Raw genomic sequence first — 17581 nt, forward strand, 5'->3', positions numbered from 1 at the left:
CTAGTGTTCTCCCGCGCGACGTAGTGGCAGTGACGTAACAGTTGCGCACCGACCTTCGCTGCGGCTCTGCGGACAGACTTCCCTTCGCGGCGGCGTGAGCTCCTAGCGTTGCGGTACAGCTGCGCGCGGACAGCCCTCCGCAATAGGGTTCCGGCCCTCTGGCGCCTGGCAGCCGCCCGCTCCCTTCACACAGAGCCATGGCCGCAGCGGGTGGGCCGGAAGCTACTGGACGCTGCCCCCTTCTCAGCCTCCTTTTGCTTCTGCTAGTCGCCGGCCTTGCTCTCGGCTGGAAAGACCCTGGTGAGTGCTGTCACCTGCCCCTTTCTGTCGCGTACACCCAGTGCTCAGAGGCCCAGCGGGCGACATTTCCGTTCGCCTCTGCTTGGGCCTTTCAGCCTTGATTCTCATTAACATCTTCTTTCCTATTCACCTGCGACCTGCCTGACCCTTTTGCTCTTCCCAGAGGTCCTGCGGGACAAGTGGGGACTGTTGGGGAGTCGACGGGGCGGGACGACTTTGTATTCTTACGTTCCCCTTTCTCCCTTCCCTGGACTCCCGAATTTGTCTCCCTTCTTTCTCGGATGAGAGTCCTCATCCCTAACATCCCCTGCTCCTCCTGCTTTGTTGTCATGACTGTCTGATGTCATCTTCGCTGCCTGTTGTCATGGCTGCCTGTTGCTATGGCGGACAGTTGCCACAGCACCGGCAGTCTGTGAGTCACACTTAGTGGACAGGGATGTAAACCTTGCAGGTAGGTTAGCAGAGTCGTAGACTGCACTATTTACGTGAGCAGAACTCATGCTTCTTATTCTGACCGCTACAGTGAATTTCATCTCGTTACGTCAGCTTTTCTTGTTTCTCACCGCGCACTAGAATTTTAAAAACATTTTATTATTATTTTTTGTATGCGATGGTACATGATAAATGATTTCTGGAGAAAAGATTTTTTTTTATTACTATGTTATTAGAATTTTCTAAAGAATTTTTATGGGATAAACAGTATTCTCTGTAATTAATATATGTATGTATACACAAACATACAGGTTTCCATTTAATGATGCATGTTGTTAAATTGGAATGATGTAAGAAATGACTTTTAAATAGTTAAAACATTTTTTATTGGGAGGATGAAGATGTTAAGGCATGAAAAGCATCAATATTGCATTTATGACTTGGGTGATAGGAAATGCCCATGTTTCTTAAGCAACAGATTTACTTCTGTAATATTTTATTCCTAAATGCTGAAATGAGAGAGAAGGTGCTGTTTGCAAATACTTGACTTTGAGCAACTGATTTGATGTGGATGTTTTATTAGTAATAAAAGCCAAGTTGGATTTAAATGTCCATTTATTGATGTATTCCTAGAAAGTTGTATCTAAAGAGGACACTTTGATCAGAATTATAATTTAAAAACTGAATTGAAACATTAGTTGAACCATCAATTCTTTTCTTTCTTTCTTTCTTTTTTTTTTTTGAAAACTTATTTGAGAGGGAGTGTGTGTGCTCTGGTGATCGCATGTGCAGGGGGAGGAGCAGAGGAAGAGAAGAGGGGGAGAGAATCTTAAGCTGACTGCTGCTGAGCAGGGGGCCCAACCTGAGGCTCTGTCCCACCACAATGAGATCATGACCTGAGCTGAAATCAAGAGTCCTACACTTAAACAGCTGAGCGACCCAGGTGCCCAGAACCCTCAATTCTTAATTTAAAAAAAAAAAAAAAAAAAAAAAAAAAGTTTACAGATGAAGAGTCAGGGGAATTTAAAAAAAAGGAACCAAATTTAAATGAATGGTGAACCGCATCTTGCTGATCTTAGTCTATCTACTCTATAAACTATTGTTCTGGAACAAAAAGCACCAAAATATTTTGCAGAGCAAACACAATTGATTTTTATAAATTCTACTTTACCTTAAATTTACTTTGAGGAACTGTTCTATGAAAGTATGTTATTGGGTTAAGTTATATCAACCCTTATAATAAAACAATAATCACTCCCTATTTTTTTTTTTTTTTTAACTTTGGATACACTTACTTTGTCTTTAACATAGAGTGATAATTTGTCTGGAAAAAGTTTGGTACCAGTTCTAAAGAGATTACCTGACTTTTTAAAATTCTTTATGGAATTGTTTTATATTTAAGTCACTTTTCTGGGTGTTGGGAAAATAACAGTGAACAAAAGTGAGCATCTTGCCTCCACAGAGTTTATATATACTAAAGAGAAATAGACAAGACACAAATTGGTAAGTAGCATGTCATCGGGAAAAGTGGTATGGGCAATGATAACACAGGGGAAGGAAGACAGGGTATACAGGCAGAAGCGGGACTTTCAAAATACACATTGGAAAGGGAAGAAATCACATTGGATCAGAAACCTGAGGGGAGACAAGAGGTAAGTGACCTGCTGTAACTTGTATTTTAAAGGCTCCTTCTGTCCTGTCTGTGGAGAACAGACTGTAGAGGTCCAGGGAAGCAGGGAGGCCAGTGAATGAGTTTTCAGAAATTTTAGGCCTTCAGCCCACATAGAATTAAGTTTTTAGATTGGTGTAGATGGATTTTCTTCTAGCCTCATAGTTAATTACGTTGGTGTCATTTATTAAATAAGGCACTCTTTTTTTTTGCTAAATTAAAAAGTCGTCTTAAGTTTTTTTTTTTTTTTTTTTTACTTATTTGAGAGGGAGTGCATGTGCACACACACACATGTGTGCGCATACACACACACGGGCACTGGGAGGGGCAAAGGGAAGAGGGAGAGAGAGAATCTCAAGCTGACTCCAGCTGAGCCTGGAGCCCCAGTTGGAGCCCAGTGTGGGGCTTGATCCCATCACCTAGAGATCATGACCCGAGCTGAAATTAAGAGTTGGACGCTCATCTAATCGAGCCACTCAGGTGCCCCAGAAAGTCCACTTTATCTTCTGTTGGATTCCAACATATAGCTGGATTTATTTCTGGCTTTCTTTTGTTTCATAGCTCCTTGCCTATTTTTTTTTTAATTAAAAAATTAAATTCAAGTTAGTTAATGTAGTATATTATTAGTTTCAGGAGTAGAATTTAGTGGTTCATCAGTTGCATATAACATCCAATGCTCATTACATCAAGTGACCTTCTTAATGCCCATCACCCAGGTACCCCTTCCCCCCCTCTTTTGCCTATTTCTGTTCTAATTCCATACTATCTTGATTATAGTTATTTTATGGTAAGTTTTATTGTCTGGTAAAGCAATTCTTTTTCAAAAAATTTTTGGCTATTTATAGACATTAGTTTTTCCACAGGACCTTTAACATAATTTCTTCCTGGTTCTAAAAGTCCTAGTTTGGTTCCTGGTGGGAAATGCATTATATTTATTTAGGTTTTATTATATATGTATTTTTAAAATATAGATCACATACGATCCTAAGTTTATTTCCAGGTATTTTATGTATGTTTTCATGTTATTTGAGATAGGCTATTTTCATTTTTAATTGGTTATTACGGGTAAAAAAATCTGTTGACCTTTGGTAATTTATAGAATATCTAGCTGTTTTATCAAATTCTCTTATTATACCATGGTTGTCTTTTGGGAAGTTCTCTTGAATTTTGTAGGTCCAGAAACTCTAAATGAAATGTTATTTCTTCTGTTTGTACCAAGTGCTAGAGATACTACTGGAGGATTACTCAGAAGCCATTGTCTAACTTCTTCTCCTTGTCTGCCTCTGTGTAGATACTGGGAAAGCCAAATACTTATTTTACTAGAATTACTGGATCATAAGTCATTCCAGTCAATCTACCAGAGGAATTCTGGGAAAGATTTTTTAAATTTTTATATATCTTTATATATTCCTGTTTTCTTTCAACTCTGTGTTTAAAGTTGAAATATGTCAATGTAATTTTAGGCATCATGACAGACCATCATTAAATCCTTCAACATGCCCCCCTCTTTAAAAAGGAACTTTCCCCACAAGATAAAAATAATATTACCCCTGATAAAATGTATCTAAATTTCTTAATATCAACTAATTATCCATTCCATATTCAGATATCACAATTCTCCCTGAAATGTCTACGCTAGTTAGTTCAAAACCAGACCCAGTCCAGGTGTGTATTCTCCCTTAAGTCTTCTTAAGTGTAGAACAAACAGGGACACATGGGTGGCTTAGTTGGTTGGGCATCTGCCTTCAGCTTGGGTCATGATCCTGGGGTCCTGGGATCGAGTCCCACATTGGGCTCTCTGGTCAGTGGGGAGTCTGCTTCTCCCAATGCCTGTGCCACTGCTTGTGCACTCTTTCTCTCTGACAAATAAATGAATGAAGTATTTAGAAAATATGTAGAATAAACAGTCGTCCTTTTTATGCTGCTGCTTTGCTGAAAGGGTTGGGCCAGTTGTCCTTAAGAGTATCCTACCTTCTGGATTCTGTTTTCTCATGGTGTTTTAGCTTGCTTTTTTTCTTCCCTGTTTTTCTCATAGAGTGGATATTAATTAAATCCAAAGGATTGATAAAATTCATGTTAAATACTTTTGAGGGTTACATCATAGTAGATGGTGTAATACCAATTTGTTCTATCATTACTGATGCTAAGATTAACTAGTAGATTAAAAGTGGCTTTATAAACCTTATAAAGTAATATTTTTCCAGAAAGCACTCTGTGTAATGTTACTTGGCACCATGCCAATATCCAGTCTCTTAATGATTTTAAAACTAATAAATCCTTGTCTGAATCAGTGTCTTTGGCCGTTATAAAATTATATTTTTTTCTAATTCTGTCATTTCTTCTGCATTTATTAGCTGTCATTCTTCAATAAAGTTGAGATTTCCATCCTGAGGCTATTATAGATTACAGTTCCTGGTAGAAAAACAAAATAAAAATTTAATTTTTAATCTTTAATTACCAATTTTCAGAGTAAGGAGGTAGGTAGCAACTTTTAGTGACAAATGAGTTTTTGGCATTCTCTTGGAGTATCATTATGGACTCTAGATTTTCATAGGTTAACATAATTTGATCAATTACAGTCTTTATCTTGCTGGTCACTCTTTTTCTTTTGGTGTCTTAGGAAGAATTCTCCATACCAGGATCATAAATATTCAGTTGTGCTTTCTTCTGGTATTTTTTTATTTGTTGTATGTTTTATGGTAAGTTTTTAGCTGTCATGGATTAATTTTTGTACATGGTGTATGATGATCAATTTTTCTAATCTTCTGCCAATATTATACTGTTTATGCTACTATAGGTTTAATAATATATTTTGATGTATGTAGTCCAAATTTAATTTCTTTGTTGTTACTGGTTTTCAGCTGCCTTTTCATTATTGATTTTATATATTAGTATATTTTTTATGTTCTGTTTCTAGTTTTATTGCATTTTGGGGAGAATGCGCTGATAAATCTAAGCTTAGTTTCACTTATTAAGTTCTTTTTTTGGTAAATGAGTATAAATATGATCTGTATCTGCTGATATGAGGGAATGTCCATGATGTATAATAAAGTGGAGAAACCATATGAAGAATAATGTAGATTGTATATTTCAGTTTTTTATAACAATAAACTAAAAAAATCTAAAACAAGTCCTGAATCTGTGTCTGGATAAGCAAGAAAAAGGCACTTACCAGGTTGTTAATTTGGGTTATCACAGAAATGTGAAATTGGAGGAAGAGTGGGTTTCACTATTAAACAAAATTATGAAATATATATAGATGAATAAATAAAACATACATGAATAGTTTAAAGAAGAATAAAACAAATATCAATTTAGCCCCATTCATTTAAGAGAAGGAACTTTAGAAGAATTCTGCCTGTTCCTTTCTTTTTTTTTTTTTTTTTTAAAATTTTTTTTTTTTTTTATTTATTTATTTGTCAGAGAGAGAGAGAGAGAGCGAGCACAGGCAGACAGAGTGGCAGGCAGAGGCAGAGGGAGAAGCAGGCTCCCCACAGAACAAGGAGCCCGATGTGGGACTCGATCCCAGGACGCTGGGATCATGACCTGAGCCGAAGGCAGCTGCTTAACCAACTGAGCCACCCAGGCGTCCCTGCCTGTTCCTTTCTAAGCACATTTCCTTTCCCAGATGTAGCTACTTAACTGATTTTTGAATGAATAATTTTTTTAGTCCAGTTTTTTGACCCATGTATGTGGTAAAACACTGAAAATTTTTGAAAAACTGACTAGCTGTTTTCTTAGTAGTGTAAAAAAAGTCTCTGGCTTCAAGTTTCCTGAGATTTTAAGTGCCCCTTCTGGGGAAATGACTGGGGAAAGACAGGAAAATAGGACTCGCTGTAATTAGGGCATCTGTTGAAAGCTCTAGGGGTCCAGTATCGAACATCCGGCAGAAACCTGGTCAGAAAGAGTAGGTTGCTCTTTATCTTTTGCTTCTAAGGTGGGCAGGGTCTCTCTGTTGCACTCAGGAATAGGTTAAAGCCAGAATGCTTCTGTGGGGGGTGACATGAGTGTCCTCAGCTGACCCAGGTAGCAGGACATGGGGGAAAGAGGAGGAAAGTCCATGAGCTCAAGGTCAAGACAGCTAAAATACAGCTAAAAACCAAAGCCAGGTTCACCTGGACATTCTCTCCTTAGGTTTAAAAAAGATGGTATGGTAGCAGCAGGGAATTTCGCTAGTAGCCCTTTTGACCAGTACTCTTGCAGTGTGGACTTGTTACCCTCTGTCTGATGCATGGCTGCATCCTGCTATCTTCACTTATCGTTCTCCTCGGGATTCCCTTTGTCCCTCTGTATGCTACTACTCTTTCTTTAAGACCTCTGGTTTTTATGTCTTTCTCTTTGCTTTGTTTTTTTCTCTTGGTGGCAAATATCCTTCATTATGTTACTGAGAATGGATACCTGGGATGTAAGTATTTTGAAACCTTTCAGATGTCTGAAAAATCTACTGTCTTGGCTTGAGTGACAGTCTAGAATTCTCCACCCACTTACTGTGAAAGTATTTCCTATGACAAGCGTTTTATTAGGATGACTTTCTATGTTTGACAATATATTTACTACCTGTTCATCTGTGTTCCTCTTGTTTTAGACAGAATATTGTTGCGGGACGTAAAAGCTCTTACCCTCCACCATGACCGCTATACTACCTCTCGTAGGCTGGATCCAATCCCACAACTGAAATGTGTTGGAGGCACAGCTGGATGTGATTCTTATACCCCAAAAGTCATACAGTGTCAGAACAAAGGTTGGGATGGGTATGATGTACAGGTAATACTCGTTATGTTGATGACAGTTTAACTGGGATTTTTATTCAATGAAGTGTTTATTGGGATATTATTCAGTATTTTGGGGTAAGACATATAGAAAAATCTCAAGTTAAATATGTAAATATAAATCGGTGATTCATTTTCTGAAAGAACATCCTCCAAAAGAAATGAACTAATTTTAAAGGCTGGAAACATTCATTGTAATTTTCTAATAAGACATTAGTAAATTTTCAAAACGTTGTAAACTTGGGGGTAGGGGTAGAGGCTCTCTGCTGATTATCATTTTACTGTCATTCCTCAAAGAATACCAACCTACCCTAACATGTTAAATAATGTTAACATGATCAGGAATTGTAGGCTGTTAGGAATGTAAAATGGTGCAGCTGCTTTGGAAAACTGCCTGGCAGTTCCCCAGAAGGTTAAACATAGTGTTACTAGATGCCCCAGTCATTCCATTAGTAGGTATATACCCAAGAGAATTAAAAGTATATGTCCACACAAAAATTTGTACATAAATGGTTGTGGTTGCATTATTTATAATAGCCAAATGTCCATTATTGATCAATGAATAAACAAAATGTGGTATATCCATACAGTGGAATATTCTGCCATATAGAAGAACAGATACATCCTCAACATGTGTGAAAACATTATGCTAAGTCAGAGAAGCCAGTCACATATTGTATGATTGCATTTATATGAAATGTCCGGGATAGGGAAATCCATAAAGACAGACTGGTAGTTGCCCAGGGTTGGGAGATTTGGGAGGAAGTGAGTGACTGCTAATGGATGTGAGATTTCTTTTTGGGGCGATGAAGATGTGCTAAAATTGATGGTGGTGATGGTTGCACAACTGTAAATATACTAAAAACCATCGAAATGGGTGGAATGCATGATAGGTGAATCATATTTCAATAAAGCTGTCATAAAAAATAAAATAGCATATCTGAAATTTGGAAGAGGAGATAATTGACCAAAAACGTCACAGAAACACAGAAAAACAAATCAGATCTATTTTAGCTTGTGTCTCTTTAAATGCTGTTAAAGGAGCATATTACCTATTTTGCTCAAAATATAGTTATGGAATTTAAACTAACCTGGGACTTTTTTTTTTTTTTTAAGGCAAGTATAGCTGTCCGCATTTATGGAGAGAAATAGACACAGGAATGTTAAGAAACTTGCTCACCTTTCATAGATAATAGATAGCAAATTTGGATCTGTGTTCTTTTTTTTTTTTAATTTTTAATTTTTTAAATTTCAGTGTACCAGAGTTCATTGTTTATGCACTACACCCATTGCTCCATGCAATATGTGCCCTCCATAATACCCACCACCAGGCTCACCCAACTTCCTACCTTCCACCCCTTCAGAACCCTCAGATTGTTTGGGGAGATGAACCATGAGAGACTATGGACTCTGATAAACTGGGACTTTTTTAAAGAAAGATTTTATTTATTTGAGAGAGTGAGAGAGAGCATGAGCAGGTGGGGGGAATAGACTTTTTATTTAAGGTGGAAATTTTTGAGGCTAGCATGAACTTTTTGCATTTTCCTAAATAGCTCAAAAAATTTTTAAGAGATGGGGTGCCGGGCTGGCTCAGTTGGTGGAACATGTGATTATTGATCTTTGGTTTTTGAGTGCAGGCCCTGGCTGGGTGTAGAGATTACTTAAAAAAAAATTCTTTTAAGAGAATTACTTATAGGATTAGGCTTTGGAAAGTTGGTCCATAGTATTGTAAAATTTGTGCAGAAAGTTTTCCTCAGAAAGTTGTGTACTATCTCTGATGCTCTATGTAGTTACCAGATACTCCTATATGATGCTGACTTTTGAGCCTTAACTTTAAAAAAAAAAAAGCACTCTATTTTATTACTTATTTATTTATTTAAGATATTTTGTTTATTTATTTGTCAGAGGGAGAGCACAGGCACAGGGAGGGCAGAGGCAGAAGGAGAAGCAGGCTCCCCGCTGAGCAGCGAGCCCACTGCGGCACTCGATCCCAGAGCCCTGGGATTATGACCTGAATTGAAGGCAGGTGCTTAACCAACTGAGCTACCCAGGTGTCCCTATTATTTATTTATTTTTGAAAGATATATTTTAGAGAGAGAAAGAGTGAGCACACAGGGTCACGGGGGTGGGCGGTAGGGCAGAAAGTCTTAAGCGGACTCTTTGCTGAGTGCAGAGCCTGTGGTGGGGCTCCATCTCACTAGCTGGAGATCACGACCTGAGGTGAAAGCAAGAGTGGTCGCTTAACTGACTGTGCCACCTCAGTGTCCCCAAAACCTCTATTTTTTTTTTAAATTTTATTTTATTTATTTGACAGAGAGAGATCACAAGTAGGCAGAGAGACAGGCAGAGAGAGGCGGGGGAAGCAGGCTCCCCGCTGAGCAGAGAGCCCGATGTGGAGCTCGATCCCAGGACCCTGAGATCATGACCTGAGCCGAAGGCAGAGGCTTTAACCCACTGAGCCACCCAGGCGCCCCCAAAACCTCTATTTTTAAAACATCTTGAACAACAGTGGGAGAAAGTTGACATTTAAAAATTTTGTTTTACATTTACGATTGAGGGATATTTAATATGTACAAAAGAATTACTTACATGGAGGGGTGCCTGGGTGGCTCAGCGGGTTAAAGGCTCTGCCTTCAGCTCAGGTCATGATCCCAGCATCCTGGGATCGAGCCCCACATCGGGCTCTCTGCTCAGCAGGAAGCCTGCTTCCTCCTCTTTCTCTCTCTCTCTCTCTGCCTGCCTCTCTGCCTACTTGTGATCTCTGTCTGTCAAATAAATAAAAAAATAAAATCTTAAAAAAAAAAAAAAGAATTACTTACATGGATATGTAAGGAATAAGGAATAGTAATAAAACAAACACTAGCTTTGAGGTCCCTAGGTCACCTTCCCCCCAGCACAGAAATACTCATTGTTTTGAAGTTTGTTTATTACCCCCTGACTTCATTTTGCAGTTTTATGACAGCTGTATAGCCCAAATAGTACATATTAAATGAAAAAAAATTTTTGATTCTAATAACCTATTTCTGTTTTTCTTCACAGTGGGAATGTAAGACTGATTTAGATATTGCATATAAATTTGGAAAAACTGTGGTGAGCTGTGAAGGCTATGAATCCTCTGAAGACCAGTACGTACTAAGAGGTTCCTGTGGCTTGGAGTATAACTTAGATTACACAGAACTTGGCCTGAAGAAATTGAGAGAGTCTGGAAAAAACCACGGCTTTAGCTCTTTCTCTGGTTATTACAACAAACTGTACTCCCCAGACTCTAGTGGCATCAGTGGATTGATTACCATCGTAGTACTACTTGCTATTGCTTTTGGAGTTTATAAAGTGTTCCTTAGTGATGGTCAGGATTCTCCTCCGCCATATTCTGAGTATCCTCCAAATTCCCATCGTTACCAGAGATTCACCAACTCAGCAGGACCCCCTCCTGCAGGCTTTAAATCGGAATTCACAGGTATGTTTCCCTAATGGCAATAAGTAGGGTATGTGCCAGGTAGTGAATCTTGTGCTGGTTTCTGAAATAGAAAGTGGTCAGATTGGGAAACCAAAGCAGATTTGTCTTCTCATTTTATATTTTACTTTTTCAACTTCTTTACTTCTTATTCTGTGTAAGGGTAATTGTGATGATTAATTTAAGGTGGCATGATTAAATTATAAATCATCTTAATCAGAAAAACTTGATCAGGTTTGGTAATAAGCATTTACCTTGAACTCTGTCTCATACCATATATCAAATTTATTCATTAAATATTATAGATCTCAGGATAAAAGGTAAAATAGGTTTCCAGAAAACATAGGAAAATGTGTCATGATCATGCAATAGGTAAAAATTTCTTAGAATATAAAAAGTTCCAGCCATAAAGAAAGGATGAATAAATTTGACTTTATTTAAATTAAGAATGGTTAGCCATCAAAAGACCACATTAACAGATTGGAAAGGCAAGCCACAGACTGGGAGAAAATATTTGTAAAATGCTATTTCCAACATAGGGTGTGTATCTAGAATATGTATATGTGCTGCCCAAGCAAGGCCTAGATTATGTAAAGAATTCACCCACAAATCTGAGGGAAGACACACAACCCAGTTTTTAAAATGGACACAGACTTGAAAGCAATTTTATAATAAAAGATACCCTGATGTCCAGTAACAATATGAAAATGTACCTGGCCTCATTAGTTTTCAGGAAATTGCAAATTAAAACCGTGCTGAGTTCATTATTAACCACTGTATGTATAACCACCATAATGGCTAACATTGAAAAGGGAGAGTACAGAGGTGCCTGGGTGGCTCTACAGGGGTGCCTGGGTGGCTCAGTCATTAAGTGTCTGCCTTCAGCTCGTCATGATCCCAGGGTCCTGGGATCAAGCCCTGCATCGGGCTCTCTACTCAGTGGGAAGCCTGCTGCTCCCTCTCCCACTTCCCTGCTTGTGTTCCCTCTCTTGCTGTGTCTCTGTCTGTCAAATAAATAAATAAAATATTTAAAGAAAAAAAAAAAAAGAGTACCAAGTAAAGGTAAGGATGTAGTCAGCTGCAACTTGACGGTAGGAGTAAAAAAACGTTTTCGAAAACTGTCACTGCCTCCCCATGATGCAGCAGTTTGATTCCTCAATACATACCTAAGAGAAATGCATGCATTTATATACAAAAAGAAATGCACAGAATATTTTTAGAGTTTTATTTGTAACAGTAAAAAACTGGAAGTAGAATGTACATAAACATAAGAATGGGACAAATTGTGATTTTTTTTCACACAATGTAATACTATAGATCAGTTCAAAAAAACAAAACCAAAAACTGATATAATGCAATAATGGGGATTGACTCTCACTATCACATGATGTGCCAGACGCGGAAGAGTACCTATTGTATGGTTACGTTGATGCAAAGTTCAGGAATGTGTAAAACTAAAGTATAGTGAGAGAAGTCGGGGTAATGCTTATCTCTGATGTGGGTGGGTATCTACTGGGAGTCGTCATGAGGGAGCCTTCTGGGGGCTAGAATTGTTTTATTGATGTGCAAATGGGTACCTGTGTACGGATTTATTATGTTGTTCATGTGAGATTAGCACGCTTTCCTTTATGTGTGCTGTACATCAACTAAAAAAAATTTCCTCTGAGGGTGCCCGGGTGGCTCAGTTGGTTAAGCGACTGCCTTCATCTCAGGTCATGATCCTGGAGTTCCGGGATCAAATCCCGCATTGGGCTCCCAGCTCCATGGGGAGTCTGCTTCTCACTCTAACCTTCTCCTCTCTCATTGTCTCTCTCTCAAATAAATAAAATATTTTAAAAAAACTTCCTCTGAGCGGAAGATACTTTTTTGGTCTCTAAGATCTGACTTCCCAATTGCTAGAAATATCTGGCTGCTGCTTCCACTTGGATTCCTCCATTACGCACAAGCGCAGCTGTCACCTGAAGCCCTTACAGATGTTCGTAGCCCATAGGAAGGAGCTCGCAATGAGGTCATCTGCCGGTAGCTGATCCTCCTCCGAGCAAATGTGACTTTATAGGAGGGAACTGCCCCCCTTCAAAAATAAATCCCTTTTGTTCATGTCTGTGGGAAAGGTGCTCCTTAGTTATAAATCAGTATTTTATGAATACACTTTTTTAAAAAGGATTTATTTCAGAGAGAGAGCATGCTCATCTGTGCCTGTGGGGGGAGAGAGGTAGAGGGAGAGAGAGAGGGAACGTCAAGTAGACTCCCTGCTGAATGGGGAGCCTGATGTGGGGTTTAATCCTGCAACGCCGAGATCATGACCTGAGCCGAAATCAAGAGTCGGACGGACACTCATCCTACTGAGCCACCCAGGTGCCCCCCCGCCCCACTTTTTTTTAGTATAAATGCCGAAGTATTAGTACTAAATAGAACAAATGAAACAATTGAAATGCCATGTTAATTCTGGTTTTGTGGGCTATGTTTTAAGTGAGGATACATAATAAATCATTTTTATTTCTAGGACCACATGGTGCAGCTTCTGGTTTCGGCAGTGCTTTCACGGGACAGCGAGGACGTGACAGTACAGGACCAGGGTTCTGGACTGGCTTGGGGACTGGAGGAATATTAGGATATTTGTTTGGCAGCAATAGGTAGGCTTTGATCTCACTTGCCTTTTAATTCCACTTTTCTTTAGAGCAGCTTTGGTCGGTTTGCAATTTGCCTGGATTTGGTTTTGTTAAGGAAAATAAATTATGGTGACATTACCGTATTAAATCAGATTCTCTGCTATATGGGCTTCCATTAATGTTGTATATGTTGTTTTCTTTCATTGTGTTTCTTCTTCCAGTGTCATCCTTATAGAGATCATGAGACAGGAAAAAGACTGTTTATTTAACACCTGAGAAAACGAGAAGACAGGAAAGAACATGGCATTTGAGGAATAGTTAGCAGTCTGGTTTGGCGGGAGAATGATAGAGGAGCAAGGCTGAAAGGGGCTTGGTACCAGATTTTGGGATACTTTCATGTTATTGGTAGTTTAATTTTAGATTTTATCTGAGTGTGAATTCTGGAAGAAAGAGTCTCTTCTTCCTGTCACTCTGTTCCCCCCATGACCGTGACTATATAATAGCAGAATACAAAATAGTATTTATTTCATGTCATACCAGAGCACTGAGGAAAAACGCTTGATAAAGGTATTGTTTAGTGAGAGTATAGGAATAGGAGGATATTTAAAAATCACAAGAAAAGTGCCTGGTATGCTTTTATATCTTAATAGAGCAGCAACACCCTTCTCAGACTCGTGGTACTACCCGTCTCCTTCGTACTCCAGCACATGGAATAGCCGTACTTACTCACCCCTTCGTGGAGCCTCAGGAAGCTATTCGGCACATTCAAGCTCAGAGACAAGAACCAGAACAGCATCAGGTAAGACTGAAAACGGAGAAGTTCCTATTATGTAGCAGTGAAGAACAGAAATCGTTTTAGAACTTAAGAAGATAGTACTTACTATATATTAGCAGTCATAATTTTATTTGTCATACTCATCAGAAATATTAATAGCAAAATTAACATTAAAATATAGTTCAAAATCATTCTTTCCTCTTACTTCTAAACATTCTTTAAATATCAAACAGGGATTTGGGTTAGACTCACCTCTACCACTAACCAGGGTTTTACCTTAAACCTTCCTGAACATTGGTTTCCACATTGTGTTTAATTCTGTGACCTTTAGGCTGCTTTTAAGCTTATCTAAAATGCAATTTTCTAGGTGGAAGTTTGAACTTTTAAAATTCAGCAAAACTCACTAAATAACTCAGTAACTACCTGTACTTTAAATAATTGTCGAAAATATGGTGGTCATGTTTATTGCTATTGTTAAGAGGAAATTTTGTAAAAAGCAAAGATATAATATATAAGAAATTAGAAAATAACTATTTGTTTTAAAATATCCAGCTAATTAGCAGAGGATGGGGAAACATGGGTAATGAAGTAGTAATAGATTGCTGTGGGTTGGATTCGTCTTTCACCCGGGGGGAGTTATGGAACAGAGATTAATTCTTGATATTGATAGAAGACTTGTATAAATATGTTTTGAAGTGTGAGAGTGAATTTCTCACAGTATGGTGTGAATATAAATTGACACAATCACTTTGAAAGACTGTTTGGTATTACACCATCGCTTTGAAAGACTGGTATTACCAATTAAAATAAAGCATAGACTCAAGACCCAGCAGTTTCCCTCTCAGATATATAGCAGCAGAAATGCATACACTTGTGCACTGAAAGATAAGTCTGAAAACGTTCATGGCATCTTTATTCCCAATAGCCTCCAACTGGAAAAACGCCTGTATCCAGCAGCAGTAAGTGAGATGGATAAATTGAGTTATGGCCATACAGTGGAAAGCTGTGCAACACGGAGGGAGAATAAACCGCTGTATGCAATAACGTGGGTAGATCGACCAAATATAAAAAGAAAAGAAAGAAGCCAGACACAAAGGAATAGATATAAATATGATTACAACATTCTTATTTTTATAAAAACTAGCAAAGCTAACCTATGGTGTTAGATGTAAGGTAGTGGTTACTTTTTGGGAGGAAAAGGAGTGGTAGTGATTGGGAGGATATATAAAAATATAGCAGTGTAGGATATAACACAAGCAGAAAACTCAGTGGAAACAAAAATTGTAAAAAAAAAAACCACCCATAAATATCAACAGAAATCTTTGGGACTTACATGAAAAAAATTATTAAACATTACCAAATAACCTAAAGAAAAACCTGAAAAAAATTGAGTTTTCAAATGGGAACACTTGTCATCTTGTAAATTTGCAAGTGTGTGTGTGTGTGTGTGTGTGTGTGTGTGTGTGTGTGTGTGTGTCTAGTGTGGGAGTCGGGGGGGGAGTGTTGACTTGACTACATAACATTTACTGTTGAAAGCCTGAAACTTGCCCCCCGCAGGATTTCTGTCGCTGCTGGGATTGTGACAGGTAGCAGGGCATGGCTGGCTCCATTGGCCTCTGCTTTTTGGCTTAGACTTTGACTTTTGCCCATATCACGTTGGTCCCACCATAGAACACGTATTCTTTGGCTTCCTGACTACAAGTGATTCGCAAGCAGCATGTCTGAGTCCAGTCAGCTTGATGGCTGGGTGACTGGGAGGGCTGTTGTGGGTGGCGAAACACTGTCTTCCTCCCTCCTTCCCTTGGGTCTCTTTATTCATCTGTCACAATAAATGTGTTCCTGTTGTAGTTTTATAAGCTATGCCAGTGCATTTTTAAAAACCAATATAAATTGTACTCTTCTCATTTTAGGATATGGTGGTACCAGAAGACGATAAGAGAGTAGAAAGTTGAAGTCAAACACTGGATGCAAAATCTGATTTTTCATCACTTTCTTAGGAAAAAAAAAAAAAAGTGCTACCTGCTAATGACTGGGGAAGGGGAAAATGTAAAAGTTGTGTGGTTTTTGGTCCTGTATTGCTTTTTTGTGCTCTATTACTTGACACTAACAGTTGATACATGAGAAAATGCTTCTGTAGAGAATTGTACGTTAGTGTAACATGCAGTTAGGTTTTACAGTTTCTGAAAGTGATGGCGACTGTGGAAAGCTGAAAATGTATTGATTTTTTAAACTTGTGACATCATTAAGAGTGAAGGCTAGATTTATGACCATTAGACACTGAGTACAGAAATAGTCTTACATGGTTTTAGTCGATGAGTCATTACCTTATAAAAATGATAATAATCTATTTGATATTTGCTCTGTGGTGTTTACTGTTCTTCAGACATTTAAACCAAGCTTCCAACTACCAGTTATACTTATCTGTATGTTCCGATCACTTTTGAGCTCAGGAGCTTTGAATCCTTCTGTGGTAGTGGGCTTCAAGTAAGTAAGAATGACCATTTTTTTGAAAAAGTAGAGAATAAGCATTTAGAAGGTTGTTGCGAATGATTGTGCTGACAAAGATGGCTTGAAACCTCCATATTCATTTCTTAAGAAGTAAAGTTTAAATGCTTCAGCAAAGGTTTTTACTAGCAAAAGCATGCAGTTCTCTGTGGGATCTCCAGTGTTGTAGCAATCTGTTTCTATCTTACATTAAAATGACGGGAAAAATAAAAACAAGCAAGAGGTTTCATTGTTATTCTTTCTGCCACCCTTGACGCAAATTGGTTACTTTTTTTTTTTGACCCTTTTTCTCAAAGGAAAAGGGGTTCATGCGGAAGCTCTATCTCCCTAATTTCCCATGGTAGTCTTGCCTTAGCTGCCAGTCCCTCGGTAAATGTTTTCAAAGAAGTAATTCAGAAATGGTTTGGAAGGAAGCCTCTGCTGAAAAATGGCTTAAAAAAAAAAAAAAAAAAAAGAAATCTCCCAAGTCTCTGAACTGTCAAAGATTGCATCATCTGTCTTAGTTAAGCTCTACAACCGGAGAGTCTCATTTTTACCTTTTAGGAATTATTTAAAAACAAACATTTGTTTATTCTTTAAAATGTGATTTGGGGACTAGTTGAAGGAATATTGTGAACACAACTGCCCTTTCCTCCCATCAGTAAAACTTGGTAGAAATCTTAATTTATGTCACAGAGAAAACAGAGTTGATAATCTTGAACTGAGTATGTTTTACTTGGAGAGCAAAGTAAAAAAAAGAAAGTTAATTTAAAACTGCTATAGATTGTGCCAGTGATAGTGATCTGCATATAAAATTTGCTGTTCTTTTTTTTAATGAAGTGATTTTTTTTTTAATTGAAGTATAGTTGCCATACAATGTTAACATTTTTCCAAGTCCGATTTCTGCTTTTGGATGCATTATTTCAGGTCATTGAAATTTTAAGAAAATAATGAGTGAATATAGAGTTGACTAAACTAGTGGCTTTAGATCACTCTCAGGAGCACTAGGGGTGTTCTCTGAGGCTCTTTCAAAGACTGCCTGGAGGGAAGGAAGGGAAAGGAACTGGGGGTGTGGGGCTCAAGAACCCC

The 17581-nt window shown here is 38.3% G+C and overlaps 1 protein-coding gene across 1 annotated transcript; it reads left to right on the plus strand.

Annotated features, from left to right (window-relative positions):
- Window positions 1–34: 34 nt before the first annotated feature.
- On the plus strand, window positions 35–16967 carry LOC111144548 (store-operated calcium entry associated regulatory factor). The gene is made up of 6 exons (XM_022498874.1): window positions 35–300; window positions 6987–7165; window positions 10210–10627; window positions 13128–13257; window positions 13884–14032; window positions 15919–16967. The coding sequence occupies exons 1-6, from the start codon at window positions 198–200 to the stop codon at window positions 15942–15944; spliced, it is 1005 nt and encodes a 334-aa protein (XP_022354582.1). The 5' UTR covers window positions 35–197; the 3' UTR covers window positions 15945–16967.
- Window positions 16968–17581: the final 614 nt, after the last annotated feature.

This window comes from Enhydra lutris, unplaced genomic scaffold (assembly GCF_002288905.1).
Source record: "Enhydra lutris kenyoni isolate GAN:26980312 unplaced genomic scaffold, ASM228890v2 scaffoldscaffold11, whole genome shotgun sequence".
Taxonomy (NCBI): Eukaryota; Metazoa; Chordata; class Mammalia; order Carnivora; family Mustelidae; genus Enhydra; species Enhydra lutris.